The 22842-nt window shown below is 33.0% G+C and overlaps 1 protein-coding gene across 5 annotated transcripts in view; it reads right to left on the bottom strand.

Moving 5' to 3' along the window:
* The window catches only part of LOC123688552 (papilin), a 123804-nt gene extending 103861 nt beyond the window's left edge, over positions 1-19943 (bottom strand). For 4 of the 5 annotated variants that reach the window (XM_045627127.1, XM_045627125.1, XM_045627124.1 and 1 more), the window contains exon 1: positions 19743-19943. In XM_045627127.1, coding sequence (XP_045483083.1) covers positions 19743-19774 — 32 coding nt within the window. In that variant the 5' untranslated portion in view covers positions 19775-19943. The remainder of the gene's footprint in view (positions 1-19742) is intronic. The other variant, XM_045627123.1, reaches the window with a different exon arrangement.
* Between the last annotated feature and the right edge of the window lie 2899 nt (positions 19944-22842).

Here is a 22842-nt window from a genome sequence, read left to right as displayed (position 1 = left end):
TTATACATTGAATACATTGGAGCGAAAAAAATTACATGAAATAGGTACTTTTATCCAAATACAGAAAATTGAACCGTTTTCGAGATATTTGAGTTTTTGTAGTCACATGATGTCAGCAGATTCAGTCATCGCGAGGTTCATCGATAACCATAAAAGTTGTTCCAAAAAAATCATGACTTACCCTCTAAAAACACCCTTTATAACAATATCAGATATGTAGAAGTGAAATAAAAAAATGTATTTCAACAACATACATTTATGCACGAAATTTCAATCTGGTGAAATTCACCGTTCAGAAGTTATGCCGAAAAATTTTTTTAATATTATCAACTTTGGGATATATCTCCCTTAATATGCATTTCCCATGAGTTTATTAATCGAACTATATTCATTTTTCAATGTACTATCACCTCCAGAAAGCTCGGAACACATTTTTGACTCACCCTGTATACAGTGTGTTAGTGAATAAATGCGACAAACTTCAGGCGGTGATTTTACATGAAAAATGAAAAATAATGTCAGTATCAATTTTTCTAATTTTAGAATTGTATCTATTCAACTTCTCGCGTATGCAAAAAGAAAAGTTGTATTGCATTTTTCACTTGAGCGTTGAAATGTAAATTTGAAAATACTATTCCTTTTTAACGCTTTATATTTAATCTTCAACATCCAGAAAATTATTTCAGCCAATTATGCACCTACTACTTAAGGAATAAAGTTTTCTTCTTGGAACTTTTCGAATTATAGTTTAAAATCTTTAATGTTATTAGTGTTCATAGATTTTTGTTTTTTGTTCAATTTTTTTGTATTCGATATTCACTTCCGTTCGAATTCCAGTTCTTCATGTAAATACAGATGGGGATATTATTTGTTCCTGATTTTTCATTTTAATTATCTTTATAATAATTTTTATCAAACTGAATCTCGTTATAAATTATGCATCATAAATGGCCTACTAAATCATTAATCAGATATTTGACGAAAATGAATATACAGTGGAAAAAAAAAACTAGAAATTAAGTTGACCTGAGGTAAATGCCCACTGGCAAACAGGAAGACATTCTAAATAAGAAAAAGGAACATAAAAAAATTAATTGAATACTAAACGGTATTCCTTGTGCACTAATCAGATTATGGATAAGTCTCTGATGTAAAAAACAAACCTTCACATCAAATTAATTAATTAACTAATTAATACATTCAATAACAATAATGAGGAAGAGCCGACGAGAATTCAAAAACTTTAAGCAATCGTTAATCCATGCGCCAATTACCACATGCATAAAGGTGGTCTCCAAGGGTGCCCCTAACGAATGAATTGATGAGCGCACAAAGTCAGTACTTTCTTCATTTGTTTTCTCAATATTCTTCTTGAATTATTTATGATTCTGACGACACCATCAGCAAAAAATTAAGCAAATGGCTTGATATTGTTTTTTCATATTAACACCAAAATTTTAATATTTTTCTTGAATTTTCTATGGTTCTGGTTAAGGAATCAAGATTAAATTTTGCGCGAGGCTTTTATTATTATGTATATTTCATTTTAATCCAATTTGCAGTTTTGAAATTAACAGGACAAAATATTTTCTATTTGCTGCTCCTTCTCTCAGTTCTAGAATATTATATTTTGGTTTTGATAACTGATCTGAGCTATCAAATCATATTCATTTTGTACAAATGATGTCCAAATGGCAATACCTCGAAGTGACATAATCAATGACGAGTACCAAATGATTTATGACTGAATTGTCTTTCAATTAGCTTTCACAGTTTCCGAGAAATTCTAAGTGCAGATAGACCATCTTTTTCACTGGCATTCTTTCAAGAATTGATCATTTAAAAAGCCCGCTCAAAGGAATTGTCGAAATTCTTTTCGTCGTTTTGAGTTACTGTCCTCTGTGGCCACACGAAGTTTACCTATAGACTTCATATGTGGTTCAGTTTTGTTTGCAGTTATTCATTATGTTAAATAATCTTTGCGATTTTCATAATTTATGAAATGTCGAATTTGATCAAAATTGGAATTTTGTAAGCGCTGAAAATGTTATCTACATAAAAAATACGTAAACCACATTTTTGGAATGAAAATAGAGACATTGCAGGTTTAGTGGCCCAAAATGTGTTGTTGTTTGACAAATGGATAAAAACGAGTGTCCTGTACTGATGAAACACTGATGAGAGAACATACTCTGCAAGCAAAGCAATGGCTGAGTACTATTCAGTTCTGATCCATCGATAACAACCATTAAAAGATGATCCTCTACTCATTTGAAATATGGCTGTAATGAAGAAGAGGTTGGAGCCTTTTTCGAAAGCAAATACGAATTCTTTACAAAAATGTTATTGAGATGTTAAAAGAGCGTTGGAGTACCTACGTGTATCAATCTAGTAGGTGACTTTGTTGCGTCGACTTAATAAAAAAAAATTGTTTTTAGTGGATAAGCCTGGGACTTGTTGAATAAAACGTTATGTTATATTATGTTTTGTTGTGATGGATAATTCGAAAGAAATTTTCATTCCAAACGTTGACAAATAAATAGACAAAATAGTGTGTAGGTAAATTCTAAAACATGAAAATTATATATTTTGGGTAAAGTGTGAACATTTCTATTGTGAAAGAGTTTCAAGAATAATACCTCATTTACTGCTCATTCATGAAATATGGAATATAATTAGTAGATAGTAACATTAAAATTTCAAAAATTGAATATTATCCTAATTCTAGTTAAAAAAGAACGAAGCGAATTCATCTCACAGTGGACAAAAAATTTAGGTATAACTCAAAACGAAATACCGTATTCAGATTTCCATAAAAGGATAAGATTAATAATAGGACTCTTGAATCTTAATGTATATTACAATAAAACAACATCGAACATACAAGATGATGAAGTACTTTCCATAATAGGAATTGGTGTATGAACTTTGCGTAATATACAAAAAAATGAACCTCATCAGGTCACGTAGATCATCCTAAAGCTGCAGTGAGTAGGTATGTGACTTTTTGTTGATAGTCTTAGACTCTTAGAGTAACTGTGAAATGTTTTATATGTTCTGTTATTCGAATAATGTGAAGAGTTATACTGTTACCAAAATTCGAAAAACACAAACGAAATGATCGTCCAAAATTATGAAAAATCAATATACTTCTGGAGAAAGTATACGCGTATATTCGCGCCAAATTTGAGCTCGATGCCTTCAAAATTATGACCCTTATCACTTTCCCAAGAAAACCTTATAGACACTAAAGACATAAATAATAAAAATAATATTTATTTACTACTTGGCTAGTATACAAATTGGAAATTAATGTAATAATAACATTGAATTTTGACCGAAAACAAGAACCTTCAAGCTCTATTTGGGCACTTGTCTAAAGGACTGAATATTTCTCAAGAAAATGCATAATTTTTTAATTTCGACAGATAATCCAATTGACAATTGTCAATTCTCGCTCCATATTAATAAATACACAATGCAATGGGAAGTTTCTCGCTAGGTCTATCGTTGAAGTCTCCTCTCCGCATGGGACCAGGTGATAAATACCTAGGTTACTTTATGATTATCTTCGATGTCTTCGGGGTTCTATCAACTCCTTTAATCATAATGCTTTTTAAGAACGCACTTTAGGAAGTAATAATAATGCGCATCTCATCGATACTTATCTAAACTGCCTCTAGGCTATGTACCTATTGTACCAGATATATCGTGAAATCTTTCTGGAACTCGTTTCATCATCGAACGGTGTTTCTATTGGTAGTTTTGAAATTTTGGTATCATTATTTATTTAGGTCTTTATTATTAAACGTTCGTCCAATTTTGACCAGAACATTGAATAAAATCTTCCGTGGTCCCTAAATATGGCAAATATCGAAGGGACATCTATAGATACGTTGGCCATGAACTTTCGGAATTTTTCATCAATATCAAATGTTTTTACGCCCAATTGAAAATAAATTCTTTTGTGTTAAATCAAACTTCAGAGAAGTTTTCCAAAAATGTTGATTGCTTAGGTATTTATTTAGGGTGAAAAAAAAACATGTATTTGTGGTCTAATTTCTTAACACTCCTTGGAACGGGAAATTTGTAGAGTTTACGCTCAGTTTATTACAAAGACTATTCTTTTCGCCATCTTTCAGTTTTTATTTCAGCTTGATATCTTGATTTCTTTTGTAGATATACGTATTCAAATAAAAGTCAGGTTCTATTAAGAAACAGATCGGTATATCAAGAACTGCACGTACCGAATTATGTATTTTTTTTATTGAAAACGGAGCTCCGAATGCTCAACGTTACATACAAGACGTTGTTCAAGAAGCTGTAGTTCCCTATTCTCTATTTCTGTGAGATGGCTTCATTTTAATACAAAACCGCATGTAGCAAATATTGTCAACCAGAATTTGGATGAGATTGATATACAACGATTAGAATAGCCTGCACGTAGCCCGGGTCTGAATCCAATTGAAATTCAAAGAAACATTCGTTGTCGTCCTATACTACCCGAAACACTTGACGAACTGCATTTTGCGTTGCAATCTGAATATGACGCAATTCCTGATGATTGCAAGCTGTTATTTCCGCTAGAGATGGGCATACGAAATATTGAAAAATGCCAATTATGTTTTTCTTTCGAATTTCTGTTGAATATTAAAACATTGCCTATTGAATTTTTCCTCTAAAACAATTCCAGGCTTTTATTTGAAAACGTTTATTTACAAAAGGAATCAGGATATAAAGGTGAAATAAAAACTGAAAGATGGCGAAGAGAATGTAACTACAAATACATGTTTTTTTCACCCCGTATAAATAGGCTATCCTCATTTTCTGAAAACTTTTCCAAAGTTTGTTTCAATACCAAAGAATACATCTTAGAAATAATTGAAATCAATGAAAAATTACGTTCTTGGTTAACAAACTTCAGCAAAATTTTAGGTGGCCGAGTTTTTTACCGGTGATTGTAATTTTTGAGGATAAATATGCTTTTCGAAAATTTAATGCACAGGATAATATTATTTTCTCTGCAGTTCGGACCTCGTTTTCAGTAAGTCACTAAAAGTGAATATTGGACTTTATCTTATAATAATTATCTTTAAATGAAAATCAAAAAAAAAAAATTAAGAGTTATGCTGATTGAAAAAATTAAATTTCGTGCAAGTTCTGTGCCCAAATAATAAATCAATAGAACAAGTAACGAATCGTTGACAAGTTTCAAAGAAATGTTTGAATAACGACATTCATAGAAACGTATTTAGATGTCAGCTATCATCTAACAATGGATAGAGTCAAAAATATAGAATAATAACAATTCAGTTCAGAAGTTAAGACAATACCTAAATTAAATGAATGCATCGTAGGTAGGGTGTACTTTAAATTGTTTTCAAATGCATAAGCTTAGCAAATAAGATACTGACGATGAAGAATGGTATTATTTTCCTCAATTCATCATCAATTTAATTTGTTTTTTTCATCAATCAACTCTGACCACATGTTCGTAAATTCTCGAAATCACACAAGTAACATTTTCCTTAACACAGAAGACAATTATTTTCAAGGTACTTTAACCGACTTTATGGCCTTTTCAAACCATTATTCACATCTGTTACAGCTCTATTGCGAGTACTTCAATCAAGAAACTATAAATTTCTACAGACTTTTATAGGGTCGTTTGCATGTCTGCCCTGTGTAATTGAGAACTATACTAGAAATGTCCATTTTTGTTTATCTTCATGACTTAAAATTTTCACTATATCCAATAATGTGGAAGAAAAAATAGGATACATCACTGAGATATTTCAAATCAAAAATCGTTTTTAAGTTGCTCGTTGCTATCAGCAGAAAAAAAGTAATTATTGTCTAATGAAATAGTCTTGTCGAATACCTCTCAGGCATTCAATTATTCCTAGGAAAAAATCGAACAAATACAATGCAAAATAATATTTTTAACGAAAAGCATTCGTGCAGGTGCAAAAATCCTCGTCTTTGACTCGGATATTTATTGCCATATGATTATGATATTTTTTGGAATTTTTCGGAAAAATTAGATGACCCCAAGGACTATGTAATAAAAAATAATCTATTAAAGAAATGAAAAATGCTTGTTTAATTGTTTTATGTTATTTTTAGCCTGAAATATCTCAGTGGCATACCATTTTACTTGAAAAAAGAGATCATTATCCGTATCGGCCCCAATGATTACCATAAAATTCTCAATTGACTGTGTTTGTTGTTTAATTCAAAGTTTACCGATCAATCAATTTTCCAAACTGACAAATTATCAGGCTCATCTTAGAATAATTTGGTATCTAGACCGGTCGGTTATGTCGAATCTCATGACCTATAGATCCTATACATCCTAAGAATACCGTTGTTGCAGTATGCATTACCGTATCCCAAAATGTTTGCTGAATGTAAACAAGAAAGCTACCGGATTCTGAAGGTAATCTTCAACATACTTCTAGACAGGTGCATTGTTGGAGTTGGTTATGTTGCGAAATATTGAAAATACCTCGAAGAATGTTGTGAGAGATTTACGGTATAGTATCACATGCAACTCTTGGCTAGATGGGGAAATTCCTATCTCCGAAAATTCAATATAAACTCATAAATTCTTTTCTATTTTATTATATTCTACAATAAATTATTTCACTTCATAGTGGATGGAACAAACGAACCATGAGTATGTGTCAATTATATATCATTAGAATAAGAAGAAAAAGATTAATGAACAATAATCCATAAACACATTATTGCGTTTGAATATTTATCATAGAGGTTTTGAAAAAGAATGCGAAAATTTCAGAAAAGCACCAGGTGAAAACTTTTCGCGAGGTCTTTCAGTATGTATATGTAAGTATTTGACTAGATTTCACTGAAATTAAATACAATAATCGTCTGAATTAAAAGTTTCTAGTTGTGTGTTAAAGGTCAAACTCATATCTGATTACAATATGCTCTTATAAATGAGTCAAATTTGATGATGCAAGTATTTCATTCATCAATAAGAGAAAATGAGCAGTGCACTGACTTGCATTAGAAGCTTTTGAACACTTATTCATTTTTGGACCTATTGGACAAAATAACACTAGGCGTAAAATATTGCATTTAGATGTAAAATAACAACTACAAGAGCCATGCAATATTTCTAGGTGATCACGTCATCTGAACTGAAGAAAATTCAAGAAGAATATTGGAGAAGAAACACCTAATATTTGTATGCCAAATACTTAGTCCTGGTATACATATATAAAGGGTGTTTTTTTTTTAGAGCTGTAGAACTTTAAATTGCAATAAAACAACGATGGATTATTCGATTGACAGGAATTTTATTTGTCCGCAAGATAATTTTGTGGCATTACATTTTAAATATGATTTCATATGACCGTCACGGCTGGCTCGGATGTAGTCCAATCTGGACGTCCAATTTTCGATGACATTTTCCAACATTTGTGGCCGTATATCGGCAATAACACGGCGAATATTGTCTTCCAAATGGTCAAGAATTTGTGGCTTATCCTATAGACCAATGACTTTACATAGCCTCACAGAAACTAGTCTAGCTGTGTTAAATCACAAGATCTTGGAGGCCAACTCACAGGTCCAAAATGTGAAATTAAGGCGGTCAACAAACGTGTCTTTCAATAAATCGATTGTGGCACGAGCTGTGTGACATGTTGCGCCGTCTTGTTGGAACCACAGCTCCTAGACATCATGGTTGTTCAATTCAGGAATGAAAAAGTTAGTAATCATGGCTCTATACCGATCACCATTGACTGTAACGTTCTGGCCATCATCGTTTTTGAAGAAGTACGGACCAATGATTCCACCAGCCCATAAAGCGCACCAAACAGTCAGTTTTTCTGGATGTAACGGTGTTTCGACATACACTTAAGGATTAGCTTCACTCCAAATGCGGCAGTTTTGTTTGTTGACGTAGCCATTCAACCAGAAGTGCGCGATACGTATTCCACACAGAACCATTATTTTCGAAATATAATTGCACTGTTTGCAAGCGTTGTTCAGGCGTTAGTCTATTCATGATGAATTGTCAAACCAAACTGAGAATAAATCACTTGACAGCTGTTGAATCGGTCGCCATCTTGAACAGTAATGCCAACTTAAAGTTATATACCCCGAATAAAAACACCCGTTATATAAAGAATAATAACTTCAAGTTTCATGCGAAATATTCTAATGATAGGCATCTGAGATTAAGAATGCAGCGCCAAGTTGAGCAAACGTAGAACTATAAATGTTGACATTGGAGTGTTTTGTTGTATTAGTTGTGTGTGTATTTGCGTTATTAAAATTTGATTTAACAATAAATATAAAAACTTTTCAGTCTTCTATATTGAACAAGTGTGTTACTGTGTATATAATATTTTCATTTTAGGTAAAGGCGGTAGATATCATCGTCCAGAACCAACTATATAAAATCAGGCAGAATATCGAGAAGAATACCTAATATTTAAGTAACAATAGAACGAGTTGAGATTCTCGGCGTGATAATAGAATAATAATTTCAAGCTTGGTGCAAATTTTTATATTGGTAGCTTCGTCAAAACCATAGAAAATCCAAGCAAAATATAAAAAAATCAACTGAACAGGAAAGAAGAGACGTAAAGGCAGGAAGCAGCTTTTGAGCTCACTTGTATTCATGTGCCAATTATTCCTTTGAAGACCACAAAACTGTCTCCAAGGGGTCAATGGAAAGGTGATCAAAAGCTCCTGAATTTTAATGTTTTCACTTATCAAATCATGAAAAATTTCAGATAATCAGATTATTAGCAATCCTTAAACTTGTTAAGTAGAATTCTATAGTTGACCCTAAATTTTGCGTTCAATCAAAACGCCAACTCCAGACATGGCCAATCATACGACCGTGGCCAGACGTGGTTGATAAAAAAACCAACCGATCAAAATCTTCAATTGAAAATCAAATGAGCTTCTACGAAGCACTTTCAATTTTCAAAGCACCGTCGTAAAAAGTCAATGGATGCATATTTCTTCTGTAGACGGATCCATCATCCTTCAAGTGGAAGACTCGCCTCTGGTAGAATTTGGTCACCGACAAAGGTTAGCCTTGAGGCTGCCCAAGATGCCGCTTGTTAGCGAGCCGCATCGGATTTAAAATGGAGAAAGAAGAAGAGATCTCGGAGAGTTACATTGATAGGGCGATAGAGGCAGAGGCACCGACAATTTCGGTTCATAGAACGACCCACAACTAGACGGAGTTGAGCTTTGAAAATTCCTTTGCGTAGATCACCGAGAACTCGATGAATGAAGGTATATCAACATTAAAGCTAATTATGTTCTTCTATGCTCGCGCTTTGATGATTCGTTGTGGCTTTTGGGAAACCCACAATGATAAATTGTAAGAAATACTATAGTATGATAAAAGGGTTATCAATTTTGTAGTTCCGAAAGTTAACGTAAATAAAACACATTCCCATTTAAAATATCGATCAAATTTTCATTCCCATATAAGGTGGTCCAGATTTTAGTGCAATAACTTCGGCGTTTGGCAGATAGAACAACTCTTTTCATGAAAAAATTCCTATAAACATATATCTTAACAAGCTTCGTTTTCGAAATACAGGGTGGAAAAATTTGAAAAAAATTAGTTTTTTCTGTGACGGGAAAAACATTTGACATTTTATCTCTGTTGATAGTTAACAAAATATGACTTCTTCATTTCATTTTTCATTCCATAAATCATGAATACGCGGTTTCGTAAATTTTCCGCGATTTAGCTGGCAACAATTTTCATGACGCTATTAGCGCTGCATCTATCAACTGCGGTGGAGTCAGAGAAAACTCGGAATCAGACATTTTTTAACTTTATATTATTCAACAAAATAACTACTAAACCATTATTAGATACCGAGTTCGCAATTTTTGAATCAAATCACAAAATTAAATTGACAGTTATTTGATTACTTTGAAGGTTTCCTTAGCAACGCAGGTCTAATTGCAGCTTACTTGTTTTAAAATTCAAATTTTATATCGATAACATTCTGACTAATATATTGTAATAATATGTTCTTTCACTATTAAATTGTCGTTTTTCCTGTCACAGAAAAAAATAGTGTATTATACACGGGAAAAATATTAGATTTTGACTCTCCGTTACGCGTCGAGAGAAAACATAACCTCGAGCTAAAATCTAATACTTTTTTCCCTTGTATAATAAATAACTATTTTTACTAATAACTCTAGTATTATTAGAATCATTATTTTATGTTTTTGGTATTGAAGTCTTGATAATGTAATGCAATTAATGTAATTAGGCGAGAGCCCCATGCCAAAATTATTCAGTGTTGGAGATATAGGGGTGTAATCCTTTTTTTTATTGAAAATCACCACTCTCTTTCTCTCGAAAAAAGTGTTTCATTTCTGAAATCAACAGAGGTTCCCTAAAAAAAAAGTTACTCGAATTTTTTTCATAGAATGTTCCATTTTCGAGATGATTGAGTACAGAGCAAATACTATCCACAAAAAATAATATTTCAAATTTTCCCATTAGTGATAAATGAAAGTACAAAAATTGACGTAGTTTATTATAACGCTTTCAGCTGGCATTCATTTAAATAATCAAGTTATTCACAAGTAGAATAAGCAATTCTAATTAAAAAATTAAGTGATGGTACAAGGAGATCAAAAAATAACGTATTCAACTGGTTGAAAAATTCCATTCATTCGTAATCTTATTAGGAAATAATCTGTTCTATTCATAGTGGACCTATCCCTTTTGGGCGGTGAGCCAGAATCAGGTAGATAAAACGGAAGTTTACCAATTTGGACAAATAACTTGAGATCATCTTCATTAAATCGAAGCGGGGGTTGTTCCCACATTAGGTAATCTTGATACACGATCCGAACTTTCTCACACCATATTCTTCTTTGTATTTCTTTTTTTTTAAACTATCTCAGATTTTTTTTTCGGAGAAAATTACAGATTCTTAAAACCGTAGATGATATACAGGGTGTTTCGAGGTGCTTCGCTACAGGGTGAATTCGTGAAAAAGGTTGCTCTAAACTTTGTTAAACGGTGTTCAGTATTCATGAATGAGCACCGATTTTGATGAAACAATCAACAATTTTTAAACGTTGTTGAAGCGTTTATCTTTCCATTATTAAGTAAGGATTAACGCCTTGACTTGATTTTCAAGGTACTTGAAATCAAGTCAAGCGTAAGTCAATTAGTGGTTTTTCAATCTTAAGTCAAGTACATATTTATTTATCAAGTACTTGAATCATATCAAACTACTTGATTTTTAGCAGTTTTATTGTGCAGTGTCACATCAATAGAAAATGATGAAATGAGAACGAACCTTGCAAAAAACACTTTTATTTATGAAACTAATTGTATAAAAAAACCCTAAATTTCAACTTCTTTGAAATAGAACCATAAATTAAATCACCATGAATCATAACAAAAAAAAAATATAAAAGAACAAAGTTTCTTAATATGGAGAAGCCTCTAGGGTTTGTTTGATTTCATAATTTTCCATCCAGAATCTAAGACACATGAGGAATCTTATAGATTTGTCGCCTAACCTATTGCGGGTTTTTGTAAGCGTAAGAACAGCTCTGGAAAATTGTCTTTCAACAGGAGCTGAAGATCAGATATCAGATGATATCTGATATCTTTGTTTCTAAATGAAAAAATACTGTCGCATACAAAAAAAAATGAAGCGAATAGAATTAAAATGAAACACGCTGCATATCGTAATAGTTCAAAATGGAAAAAAAAATGATATTCGGAAAAACTCTTGCAATGAAATCATCATCAAAATCAGTTAAAAAAACAAGGCATACTTTTCATCACAAAAATGTTTTTAAGTAGTAAAATGATAAAATTTCCATGGGCCAATATTTTTTTGAATCAATTAGGCGCTTTCAACTATAGTTATGAAAATTCAAATAGGTACTGAATTGCACCTTCAAGACCTACTTCGTTTTTTATTATATACTTATAGAGCGTCATACTTTTAAACAATTCAGGACTTTTTTTGATGAAATCGACAAAACGTCCTTTGATAAATTTGACAAGGTGATTTCAAGTTGAAAAGGAGGGTTCCATATGAAATTGAAAAGATGCATGAGAGGAATAACAGAGGCTCCTCTAAAGAAATTTAAGATAAATAAGGTAAAGCAGGACGGCCAAAAAATATCAGGCGGCGGCCCCGCTGATGATAAACACTTTATAATGAAAAAAAATCATCGGTGTGGCCACTTCTGCTCTCTAAATATTAAAGCACTGTGTCACAAAATTCGCAGTATTCCTAAACCGCATTCAATTGTTGAACGATGGCCGTATCTTCATCTTGTGAGGCAAAATACGCCGTCAATTCCAATAACCGACGAAAATACTTAGAAACGTCTCCTTTGACCTGCCAGAAACTGGGAATTCTGCAGATTTGAAAGTCTGCGAACGCTGCCTACTAACAAGCGGAGAAATTACATCAAACATCTATAAATCCCATTATGTAGCGATCCGAAACCTCAACCATAAAGCACCCATGTCCTTTACCGAGAAATCGACTTTTTGAGGGAGGAGAAGAAAAGCAGAAATATACACTGAGAGAAATGTTCATTTGATATAATCGAAAATGCATTACAGTTAATAAATCATAAATTCAATATATGGACAAACAAATATTAGTTTCATGGAAATAAATAATTTATTTGAAATCCCACCAATAATCATCATTTATTATTACACTTCATTTATTTACGCATAACTTATATTAATATTGCTGAAGAAATATCCATTTGAAGGAAATAAATATAGTTGAGGTTAATATATCATTGAGTAATAATTAATGAACCTTATTTACATGTAATATGTATCCATGCTGAATAAAAATAATATTTCAATTCAGTAATGGTTAACGTATTTCTTAGATAATTATTTTGGTTGTTTCTATTATCCGATTGTTAAGGTCTGAAAAGAACCGTTTGCCAAACTAGGTAATTTTTTAGAGTTCATATTGAGGGTATCCGGGTTTGAACCCTATAGTCATCTTGATTGTATCTGTTCACTCTAACCACTGTTCTGCCAACATCACTAATAACTAAGCAGGTACAAACGATCTAAATCCAAAATTCAGTACAGATGTGCTAAGCGGCGTTCAATAAGCCCATAGTAACACAGATTTTTTGATTGGAAAGGAAATTCAAATCGAAGGAAAAGTTCGAGGACATATCCTTCAAGGAGATACGCTTCTCTTTGAGGGATGTGTCCTTAAACTTTTCCACAGATTTGATCGCTAGAATTATGTTAGTTTGTTAATTATTAATAAATCCTATATTCTGAGTGAATTAATTATTGAACTCTTGTAGGAGTTTATTATTAAATAGCAAATGTTCGTTAACAACCAGATGAAAATTTGTTGACACTGAATTTATGTTATTGGTGGGGATAGCGTGAGTTCATATAAATTATTTATCACCGGAATATATTAAATATTATCAAATACCTTAACGAACAAATATTTTATTCTCTATTAATAAATTTTTTTGAATGCATAATTTAACTATCAATGAATATATCAAATATAAATCTGCTGTAATTGTTGTGAATGAATAACCTCCAAATAAGTGCTTTATTAATAAAAAAATATGGATTTATCTCTGTGTACCGTCACCGTGCAGTCCTGCAATATCGTTTTACGTTTTCCCGGCGTCCGAAACCAGGTTGAAAAATTCCGAATGGAATGTTCAACAACGGCAATAAAGATTTATTTGTGTCTGCAGGAAGCAAACGGATTTTATATTGCCGATCGGTTTTACTGCCGAATTGACCCAGGTTGGAGGTTATAAAAAGGAAATTCGGAATTGGATCAGTCGCCACCTTAGCTATTCGATTTTTTTCGCAGGGTTATTTTTGTGTTACTATACTAACGATGACGTTCGTGGAAAACTATGTGAGAAAAACGGTGCAGATGTAACGTTTATTATTTCATTTTGTATACCTAGCAAAATATCTCAAATAATCTTAAAAACAGATTATACACAATGATTTATTTTATTTGCATCTCACGAAATTTCACGACATGCATACTATGTATGTGCGCCAACGAAAACTTTACACCTCAATTTAAATTTTACTACTTCAGAAGTAAAGGGTGTTTTTTAGAGCTATAGAACTTTAAATTGCAATAAAACAACGATGGATTATTCGATTGACATGAATTTTATTTATCCGCAAGATAATTTTGTGGCATTACATTTTAAATATGATTTCTGGTATATGACCGCCACGGCTGGCTCGGATGTAGTCCAATCTGGACGTCCAATTATTTTCGATGACTTTCTCCAACATTTGTAGCCGTATATCGGCAATAACACAGCGAATGTTGTCTTACAAATGGTCAAGGGTTTGTGGCTTATCCGCATAGACCAATGACTTTACGTAGCCACACATAAAGTAGTCTAGCGGTGTTAAATCACAAGATCTTGGAGGCCAATTCACAGGTCCAAAACGTGAAATTAGGCGGTCACCAAACGTGTCTTTCAATAAATCGATTGTGCCAAGAGCTGTGTGACATGTTGTGCCGTCTTGTTGGAACCACAGCTCCTGGACATCATAGTTGTTAGTGATCATGGCTCTATACCGATCACCATTGACTGTAACGTTCTAGCCATCGTCGTTTTTTAAGAAGTACGGACCAATGATTCCACCAGCCCATAAAGCGCACCAAACAGTCAGTTTTTCTGGATGTAACGGTGTTTCGACATACACTTGAGGATAAGCTTCACTCCAAATGCAGCAGTTTTGTTTGTTGACGTAGCCATTCAACCAGAAGTACGCTTCATCGCTAAACAAAATAAAATGGACGTAGTGCGCGATACGTATTCCGCACAGAAATTATTTTCGAAATAAAATTGGACTATTTGCAAGCGTTGCAAGATTTTTTTTGTCGATATTCTTCATGAGTTCTCTATGATTCCGGTTTTTACAATTAAAATGATATCTAGCTCGAAATTGTTTAAGAATGGATAATATGCTCTTTATGTTCTCGAAATCAATTGTGTCACGAAAACCAAAGCTGAACTTCTGACAGAATAACTTTTGCTGATTAAAACCTAAGTTGGTATCTACCTACTTTTTCCAAGGAATATGTGAACTTTTTCCGATATTTCATAAAGGCGTCTCTAAAGAGGAACTTGAAAAAATAAGGAATCATAAAAAATAATCGAATCTTCCAAAGTATAATCAAATTGATAATAATTATTTATTTATTCAGATTCTCTGAAATTGCAGAAATTATCTACACCAAACCAAGCCGGCTCTCTTTATACTGTCACTTCGATTCTTGTCCAAGTCAGGGGTCAAGTCAAATTAGTCATGAAAGACTCTTCGAACACAAGAAATCCTTTCTTTCATGTGTCAATCCAATGTGTTCATTCTTTACATTGAAGGAAGTTTATTATACGACTTCCTTCCATGAAAAATCTTATGGATTCTCGAATAATGAACTACATTATTATTATCTGTGGAATGATGTTTTTATTTGATTTTGCGAAGAAATATAAAAGTTTCTGCTCTGAACTCTTTATGGTATAATTAAATAAAGTTGCTTTTGTTTAGACGACAGTACAATAACTTTACCGAACTGAATCATTTCATCAGGATATGTATTTAATTTTTGAATCTCAAGAAAAAGGTTTGATTCAACTAAGACGTTTTCCGTCTGTAAATTCGATAATTCTCGAAGGGAAGTAAAGGGTGTTTTTTTAGAGCTATAGAACTTTAAATTGCAATAAAACAACGATGGATTATTCGATTGACATGAATTTCATTTATCCGCAAGATAATCTTGTGGCATTACATTTTAAATATGATTTCTGGAATATGACCGCCACGGCTGGCTCGGATGTAGTCCAATCTGGACGTCCAATTTTCGATAACTTCTTCCAACATTTGTGGCCGTATATCGGCAATAACACGGCGAATGTTGTCTTCCAAATGGTAAAGGGTGTGAAATTAGGCGGTCACCAATCGTGTTTTTCAATAAATCTATTGTGACACGAGCTGTGTGACATGTTGCGCCGTCTTGTTGGAACCACAACTCCTGGACATCATGGTTGTTCAATGCAGGAATGAGAAAGTTAGTAATCATGGCTCTATACCGATCACCATTGACTGTAACGTTCTGGCCACCATCGTTTTTGAAGAAGTACGTACCAATGATTCCACCAGCCCATAAAGCGCACCAAACAGTCAGTTTTTCTGGATGTAACGGTGTTTCGACATACACTTGAGAATTAGCTTCACTCCAAATGCGGCAGTTTTGTTCGTTGACGTAGCCATTCAACCAGAAGTGCGCTTCATCGCTTAACAAAATTCGCTTATGAAAATCGCGATACGTATTCCGCACAGAACCATTATTTTCGAAATAGAATAGCACTATTTGCAAGCATTGTTCAGGCGTGAGTCTATTCATGATGAATTGCCAAACTGAACTGAGAATGAACCACTTGACAGCTGTTGAATCGGTCGCCATCTTGAATAGTAATGCCAACTTAAAGTTATATACCTCGAAAAAAAACACCCGTTATTAGTAAATCGATAGGCTCGCATCACAGTTGCGTGAATATACAGTGTGGTCTAACGGAAACTCAACACTTTTTTTCCGGCTTCGAATTGAAAATGAGAAAATTCCCTCGGACACCGTTACTGCAACCCCCCAATGGGGGTGAGTACAACCCTTTGATTTTGAATAGGGATAGGGGTATTAAAAAACCTCATTTTGAAGATCTTATTGAGTACTATCTGATCCTGAAATTTCGCTTCAAAATTTCCTAGGATAACGAAATACCAAGTAAAATAGTGAAAGAGTACTTTCTACCAATACCATTGAAATGTGTCGGATACGAATTATATTGTCGAGATGAATTCTACATTGCCTCTTTCACTATTTTCGCTGTTATTTCATTATCGATGGATATTTTGAAGCGAAATTTCAGGGTCAGATATTTCTCGATAAGATCTTCAAAATGAGGTATCGCAACAGGGGATTTTACTCACCCCGTTAGGGGGTTCAAGTTACGGGGATGAAAAAAGCGGATAAACTGTTCCCCCTCGAATCAGAGATTCGAGCGATTTTCCACATTTTCATTTTAAAGTTGGAATATCGAGGTGTAAAGTTTTCGTTGGATCACCCTGTATAGTTTTCTTATCATTTCAAAACTACAGTGACGATCCAATTGAAATGTTTCATTGAGATGTAAAATAACAATTCCAAGCTGCATAGCAAATTTCATGGTGATCTCGTCACCAGAATCGGACATATTTCAAGAATCAACATGAAATCAAGAAGAATAATTATCCAACATTTCCCCGTTACGAAAGAATCGATAGGGTTTAGATTTTGAGTGTTGGTATTAGATATCCATGCAGAATTTCAAGATGATCATATCATCAGAACCATAAAAATTCAAGACGAATATTGGAAAAGAAATATTAATAAGTATTTAAATTACCACTTCAGTGCAACCGTTTTCCATCGAACAGAAGAGGAGAAATTGCTGTGAGGAGTAATAACCAATTGTTATAACAATGGTATTTAAATTATGCAAGAAATGATCTATCAGAATCTCAATAGTGCAACTAATTCTGCTGCAATTAGAAATATGCGAAGAGCTTATCGTTTGTTTATATTCAGATTTCCTAAGTAACTGTTTATCTGTTTAGTATAAATATTTAGGCTTTTTCTTTACTACTGTAAACTTTTTCATTGATTTCATTGAAGAAATGTCACTTATCTCATCGTTGATAATGTTTACACTCGAGGAATATTGGCAAACTTAAAATCTATCAATGGAAAGAAATTATCATTGGCCTCAACTTATGAGATATTTCAACTCATTCCAAAATACAAAACATAAAATATATGTAAAGAGGATGAGCAATTCCAAATTAAAAATCAAATTTTTTACACCTGTATTATTAAAAACATGTCTACTGTAGAAAAAATTCTATTTTCTACCAACATATCATTAATTTATGATTTATTCATAAGTTGGGCCCTGACTTCGTTCTGTTGAGAGATCACTTTGAAATGGTGAAAAATAATTGTTTTTATTTTTACCCATTTTTGATCAAATCTAGAAGTTGCTCCAGGCTGAGTTTAATCTACCTATGAAAACCCTCAACTAAAACAGGCATATTCAGAAAAAAATGCTTTCTTGTGTATTCTGCTACACTTTTATTCTCTGCCTATTTATTGAAAATACAGAAACAGGGTTTCTATATGTATAGATTACCAAAAAAGATTACAGAGACAAATATATGGGACGAAATAACTTGTAATTTATAACAATGAAAAATCTTTGTAGTATTGTGTAGGAATTCAATAATAATCAAATATGATTTGATACTCATAGAAAATATTTCGTATTACTCGAATTTGTAGGAATGTCAAGAAAAGTAGAGGACATTTTAAGAAATTTCTGAAAGTCATTATACCTACAGGGTGAGACTTAAAAGTGTACATATATTTTAACAGTAGATTCTTGAGGTAAAAAAAAACACTTTTTTCCCCATTTTTTTCAGATTCAGCTCAGTTGAAAATATACAGGCTGTTGAAAATCCATAAAAAAATGTAATTTTCATTTATATCTGGCAGATGGTTTCATACAAAGAAATAATTTTCGGAATATAGTTTTTCATTGATCTTCTCCGAACACAAGATTACAACCACATGCTACAGTTCCTTCCTTGTGACCGTTAAATTCCACAACGATAACAAAAGTTCGAAAAATTCAACTCTCAGAACTAAGTTGAACAATCATTAATTAACAATGGACCATTTTAAAAAACAAAAATATTCCTCTAATTTTTTCGTTTAATGGTTTCGAGTAATTTCTTCCTAAACAAACTAAATTTTCTGTGAAATTCAAAAATTTGCGAACATTTGCTGAATTGTCACATCTAAAAATTTAGAAATGAAGCTCGGGACTTTTCATTTGGAATGTTTGTTAAGGGTGTTCTATATTTGTCAACTTGACAACGTTGGAAATTGGAACGGATGAATATCATTTACTTATTTATATGAAAAGTTAAATGGGTAATTTCAGTACGAAATGAAATAAACTAATAAATGATTGGAGATGAATATCAGAGCCTATATAATATGGGTGGTTGCTAGCTGAATTCTTATTATTATTGAAAATGGAATAGAAATCAAGAATATTCAATATTTATCACCAACGAAATTGTGGTAACTCTTTTTTTTTTTGTATTATAAATACTACTTCGTTCACCAAAAAGAATGGAAAAATTGAGTTTATGATGGTCAACATGATATTTATTTTGCTTGGAAAAACTTCAGTGTCCAGGTTTCCATAGCTAATTATGGAAATTTCAAATGGCTAAATATTTTCATCTAGGCCAAATCGGAAAAATTAAAAAAAAAGAGGTGTTCCTTTTGACCTCAAAAATCTACCGTTGAAGTATATGTACAAGTCAAAGACTCACCCTGAGGTCACCAAGGGTGCAATTGGTGCATGGATGGAGATGCGCTCAAAAGTTCCTTACTTAGTATGAAGGGTTGTAATTTTATAATGTATATCTTATCTTCTACTCGAATCACTACAAGAGGGAAGAATTTCCGCCGACAACCCAAAGTGAACCCCCGAAACACCCATCCGAAAAAAAAATTAAGAAATAGGTACCCATCCGAAAAAAAAATTAAGAAATATCGAAACAAAAATTCAAAAAAATCACTCACAGAACAAACTGTCCTTTCCACTTAACCTCCATGTCCTCGAATATTTTTGTACGATGCCACCGTGAGAGAAACGCGCTCTCCGCACTCTCGAGTCACTAGTGCCCGCGGTCGAATCCGCGCTCGAAGGACCAGCTGAAAAGAACGAGAGATAAGCACCACGCTGCCTCTTCGCACGCGTCCAGTACGGCACATTGAATGGACGCAGAACGTCTTCCAGATCTATTTATACCCTCTGTTCGTGTGTCGGCCCATGGTAGAGCCCTTCGTGGTTTCCGTGAAGATGGACACTTGTTCTCAACTCCGGCACTTGTTGCTGGCTGGGGCCCTTTGGGATTCGCCATGTGTGTTCTGGTATCTCCTTTCGGTGACTCTTGACTTGTCGTTGATTCCTGTTGACGTTTGGAATCGTTTAGGGGCAATATTTTGTTGAGATTACCCAGAAATTCAGGCCGTTTAAGTTTCGAAGAATGCGAATTTCGGTTGACAGAATCCAGAAATATCCATCGGCAAAATTAGGGGAACAGATAAAATGTCAAAGAAGTTTGTAGTTCATTTTTTCTTAAATCCTTTGGCCGATTTAAGCAAAGATTTTTTTACATGATAGCTTGAACTAATTACAATTTATGAAATATCAAATTTAGTTATCGAAACATGGACTTTTAGTTTCTTTCTGTGTTTTCCGGTCACAAGTCACAAACTACTCCACTCAGAAATTGGGTTTTTTCCTTAGTTCAAGTTTTTCCTCGATAACTCTTAAAATTTCCATTATAGGTATAAGGTTTGCGTAAGTTAGTTTCCCTCTTTTCATAAGTAGAATTGACTGAAAGAATAAAAAATATAGGTTGTTATCTGAAAATCTTGAGTTTTGATTAATTTGAGTTGTCCAAGTTCATTATCTTCTCATAAGCAGCCTAGGATAAATGCACTGGTTCTCGACCAGTTAACAGAAACATCGATTTCGAGCACGATTTTTTCACATATAAACTTATCAAATTTTAATGGTGTTGGTGTTCATCGATTCTTTGGCGAGTATTAAATGATTTGTCATATAATTTTAAGCGTTCTTTCCGCTTTTAACCTTTGAAATGTGAAAACATATAGAAAATGTCAATAACCTTCGGTTCTCGACCACGCCGCAGAGTTCTCGACCATTTTTGTGTTAGTTTTCGACCACTAATAATAGTGGCAGCTCCACTTAAAAATTTTATAAAAAACTTCAGAGCGAGATGAGTGATTAGTACTTACTTTCGTACCGTACCATCGACATCACTACCAATCACTCAGATGAGTTTCAAGATGAGGTAATCAAGTAAGAAACACTCGGAACGTAAAAAAAAATATTTTGCAGAAGTTTCCACTTTCTATAAATATTTCAAAATAGCAACTCATACAACATTATTTGGTTATTTTGCTCTTAATATCTATTTAGAAACTAATGAGTAAATAAAATATAAAACACCGACCACCAGTGGTCGAGAATTAAGTACAATCAAATTGGTTCTCGACCGCGAATAAATAAAGGGTACAAATAAATGTTTCAACGTTAATTCGGTGGTCGCAAACTAATATTAAGAAAGTAGATATATAAATTTATCAGGGTATCGAAAAAAAAAACGAAAATGATCCAACAGAAATATATCGGTTGAATTAAACAATTATTGAAGTACATATTGGTTCTCGACCACTCTGGTCGAGGAATAAAAGATACAAATTTTCCAATACCGGTTCGTGACCGCCGAATATTGAACAAAAAAATATACATTTATTTACTTCTCGATCGAAATACACTCAAAAATATATCTTGTTGATATGGAACAAAATATACACACATAATTCATTTAAAATAAGAAATAATTACTATTTTCTGGTCATATATCACATAGCACTTTTCTAAGAGAGACGAGAAAGAACCTTTTTCTATGATAGACGATTATAAACTAATTTTTAGCGCGAAAACTTTGACCTATACTACTACTATGCAAACTATCTTGGAAGGGTAGAATGGTCGAGAACACGTACCGCGAAAATATTTTGCACTACATGATATATTTTTATTATTATTTTATCTCAAATCACGGAATGGTCGAGAACCAGTGCCGGTCGGCTAACCAGTGCATTCACCCTATACATTTTTGGTTCAAACTGCAAACAGTCTTATAATTCTACGTATTGGCAGAATCAGAAGTTTCTTCCGAAAAAACTTCTCCTGCAGAAATATATTCAAAAAATGTGTGTCTTCGTCGTCACCATTTTTTTCATAAGAATCTGATTAACTCATGAACCGTTGAATTCATACTCAAGTTATGACATATTGCTGAAATTATCATAAAAAAACTACCTATCTAATAAGGCAATCATATACCTACTGAGTGTTATAGAAGTCTGAAAATATTCAAGGGAGAATAATCATTGCCTCTTACCCCAAAATACAAATTTGACCAAATTATGATTAGTTTACCATAAAAGTCTAATAGGCCATCGCGGTGAATCGCACCCTGTAAAATACCATCTAATAAGAAATCAATTATTGTTTTAGAGATATAGAAGAGAGTTTATATAAATAAACTCTCCCATCCCAGACGCGGATATCATTTTAAGGGAGTAAATGAAGATATCTTCCTTCACCTAAACCTTATAGTTTTTCAGCAATTTGTTGGCAGATATTTGTAGATAATGTTTGAGTATTGATTTTGATCATTCTATATAATCCAGAGTTGAAATTTTCTTTCTGCATAGAAGTAGCCATAATGTATACTCAAAAAACATTGTCTGTATCGGCAGCGTAACTGGTTTTAACAATTAAAAAAAATTTTTCAATACTACCTATTTGCAGAAAAGAAAAGTTTTTTTCGAAAAAAACCTTTTCTGCAGAAATATTCAAGAAAATTTTAATACCTGTCGAGCATTTTTTTCATTAGAATACCATTAACTCGAGAACTTGAGTTTTTACCCAAGGTATAGCATATTGCCGAAATTTTCATCAAAAAAGCTATCTAATGATGCAATAATATACTGGGTGTGCCATTTGAAATAAGGAAGTAGTAGTATATTTCCGGTATAACCGGAAGTTTAGAGATCTAAAAATAAAAATGAAAAAACA

Source organism: Harmonia axyridis, chromosome 1 (assembly GCF_914767665.1).
Source record: "Harmonia axyridis chromosome 1, icHarAxyr1.1, whole genome shotgun sequence".
Lineage (NCBI taxonomy): Eukaryota > Metazoa > Arthropoda > Insecta > Coleoptera > Coccinellidae > Harmonia > Harmonia axyridis.
Note: the sequence above shows the minus strand (reverse complement) of the source record. Positions and strands in the feature narration are given on the sequence as shown.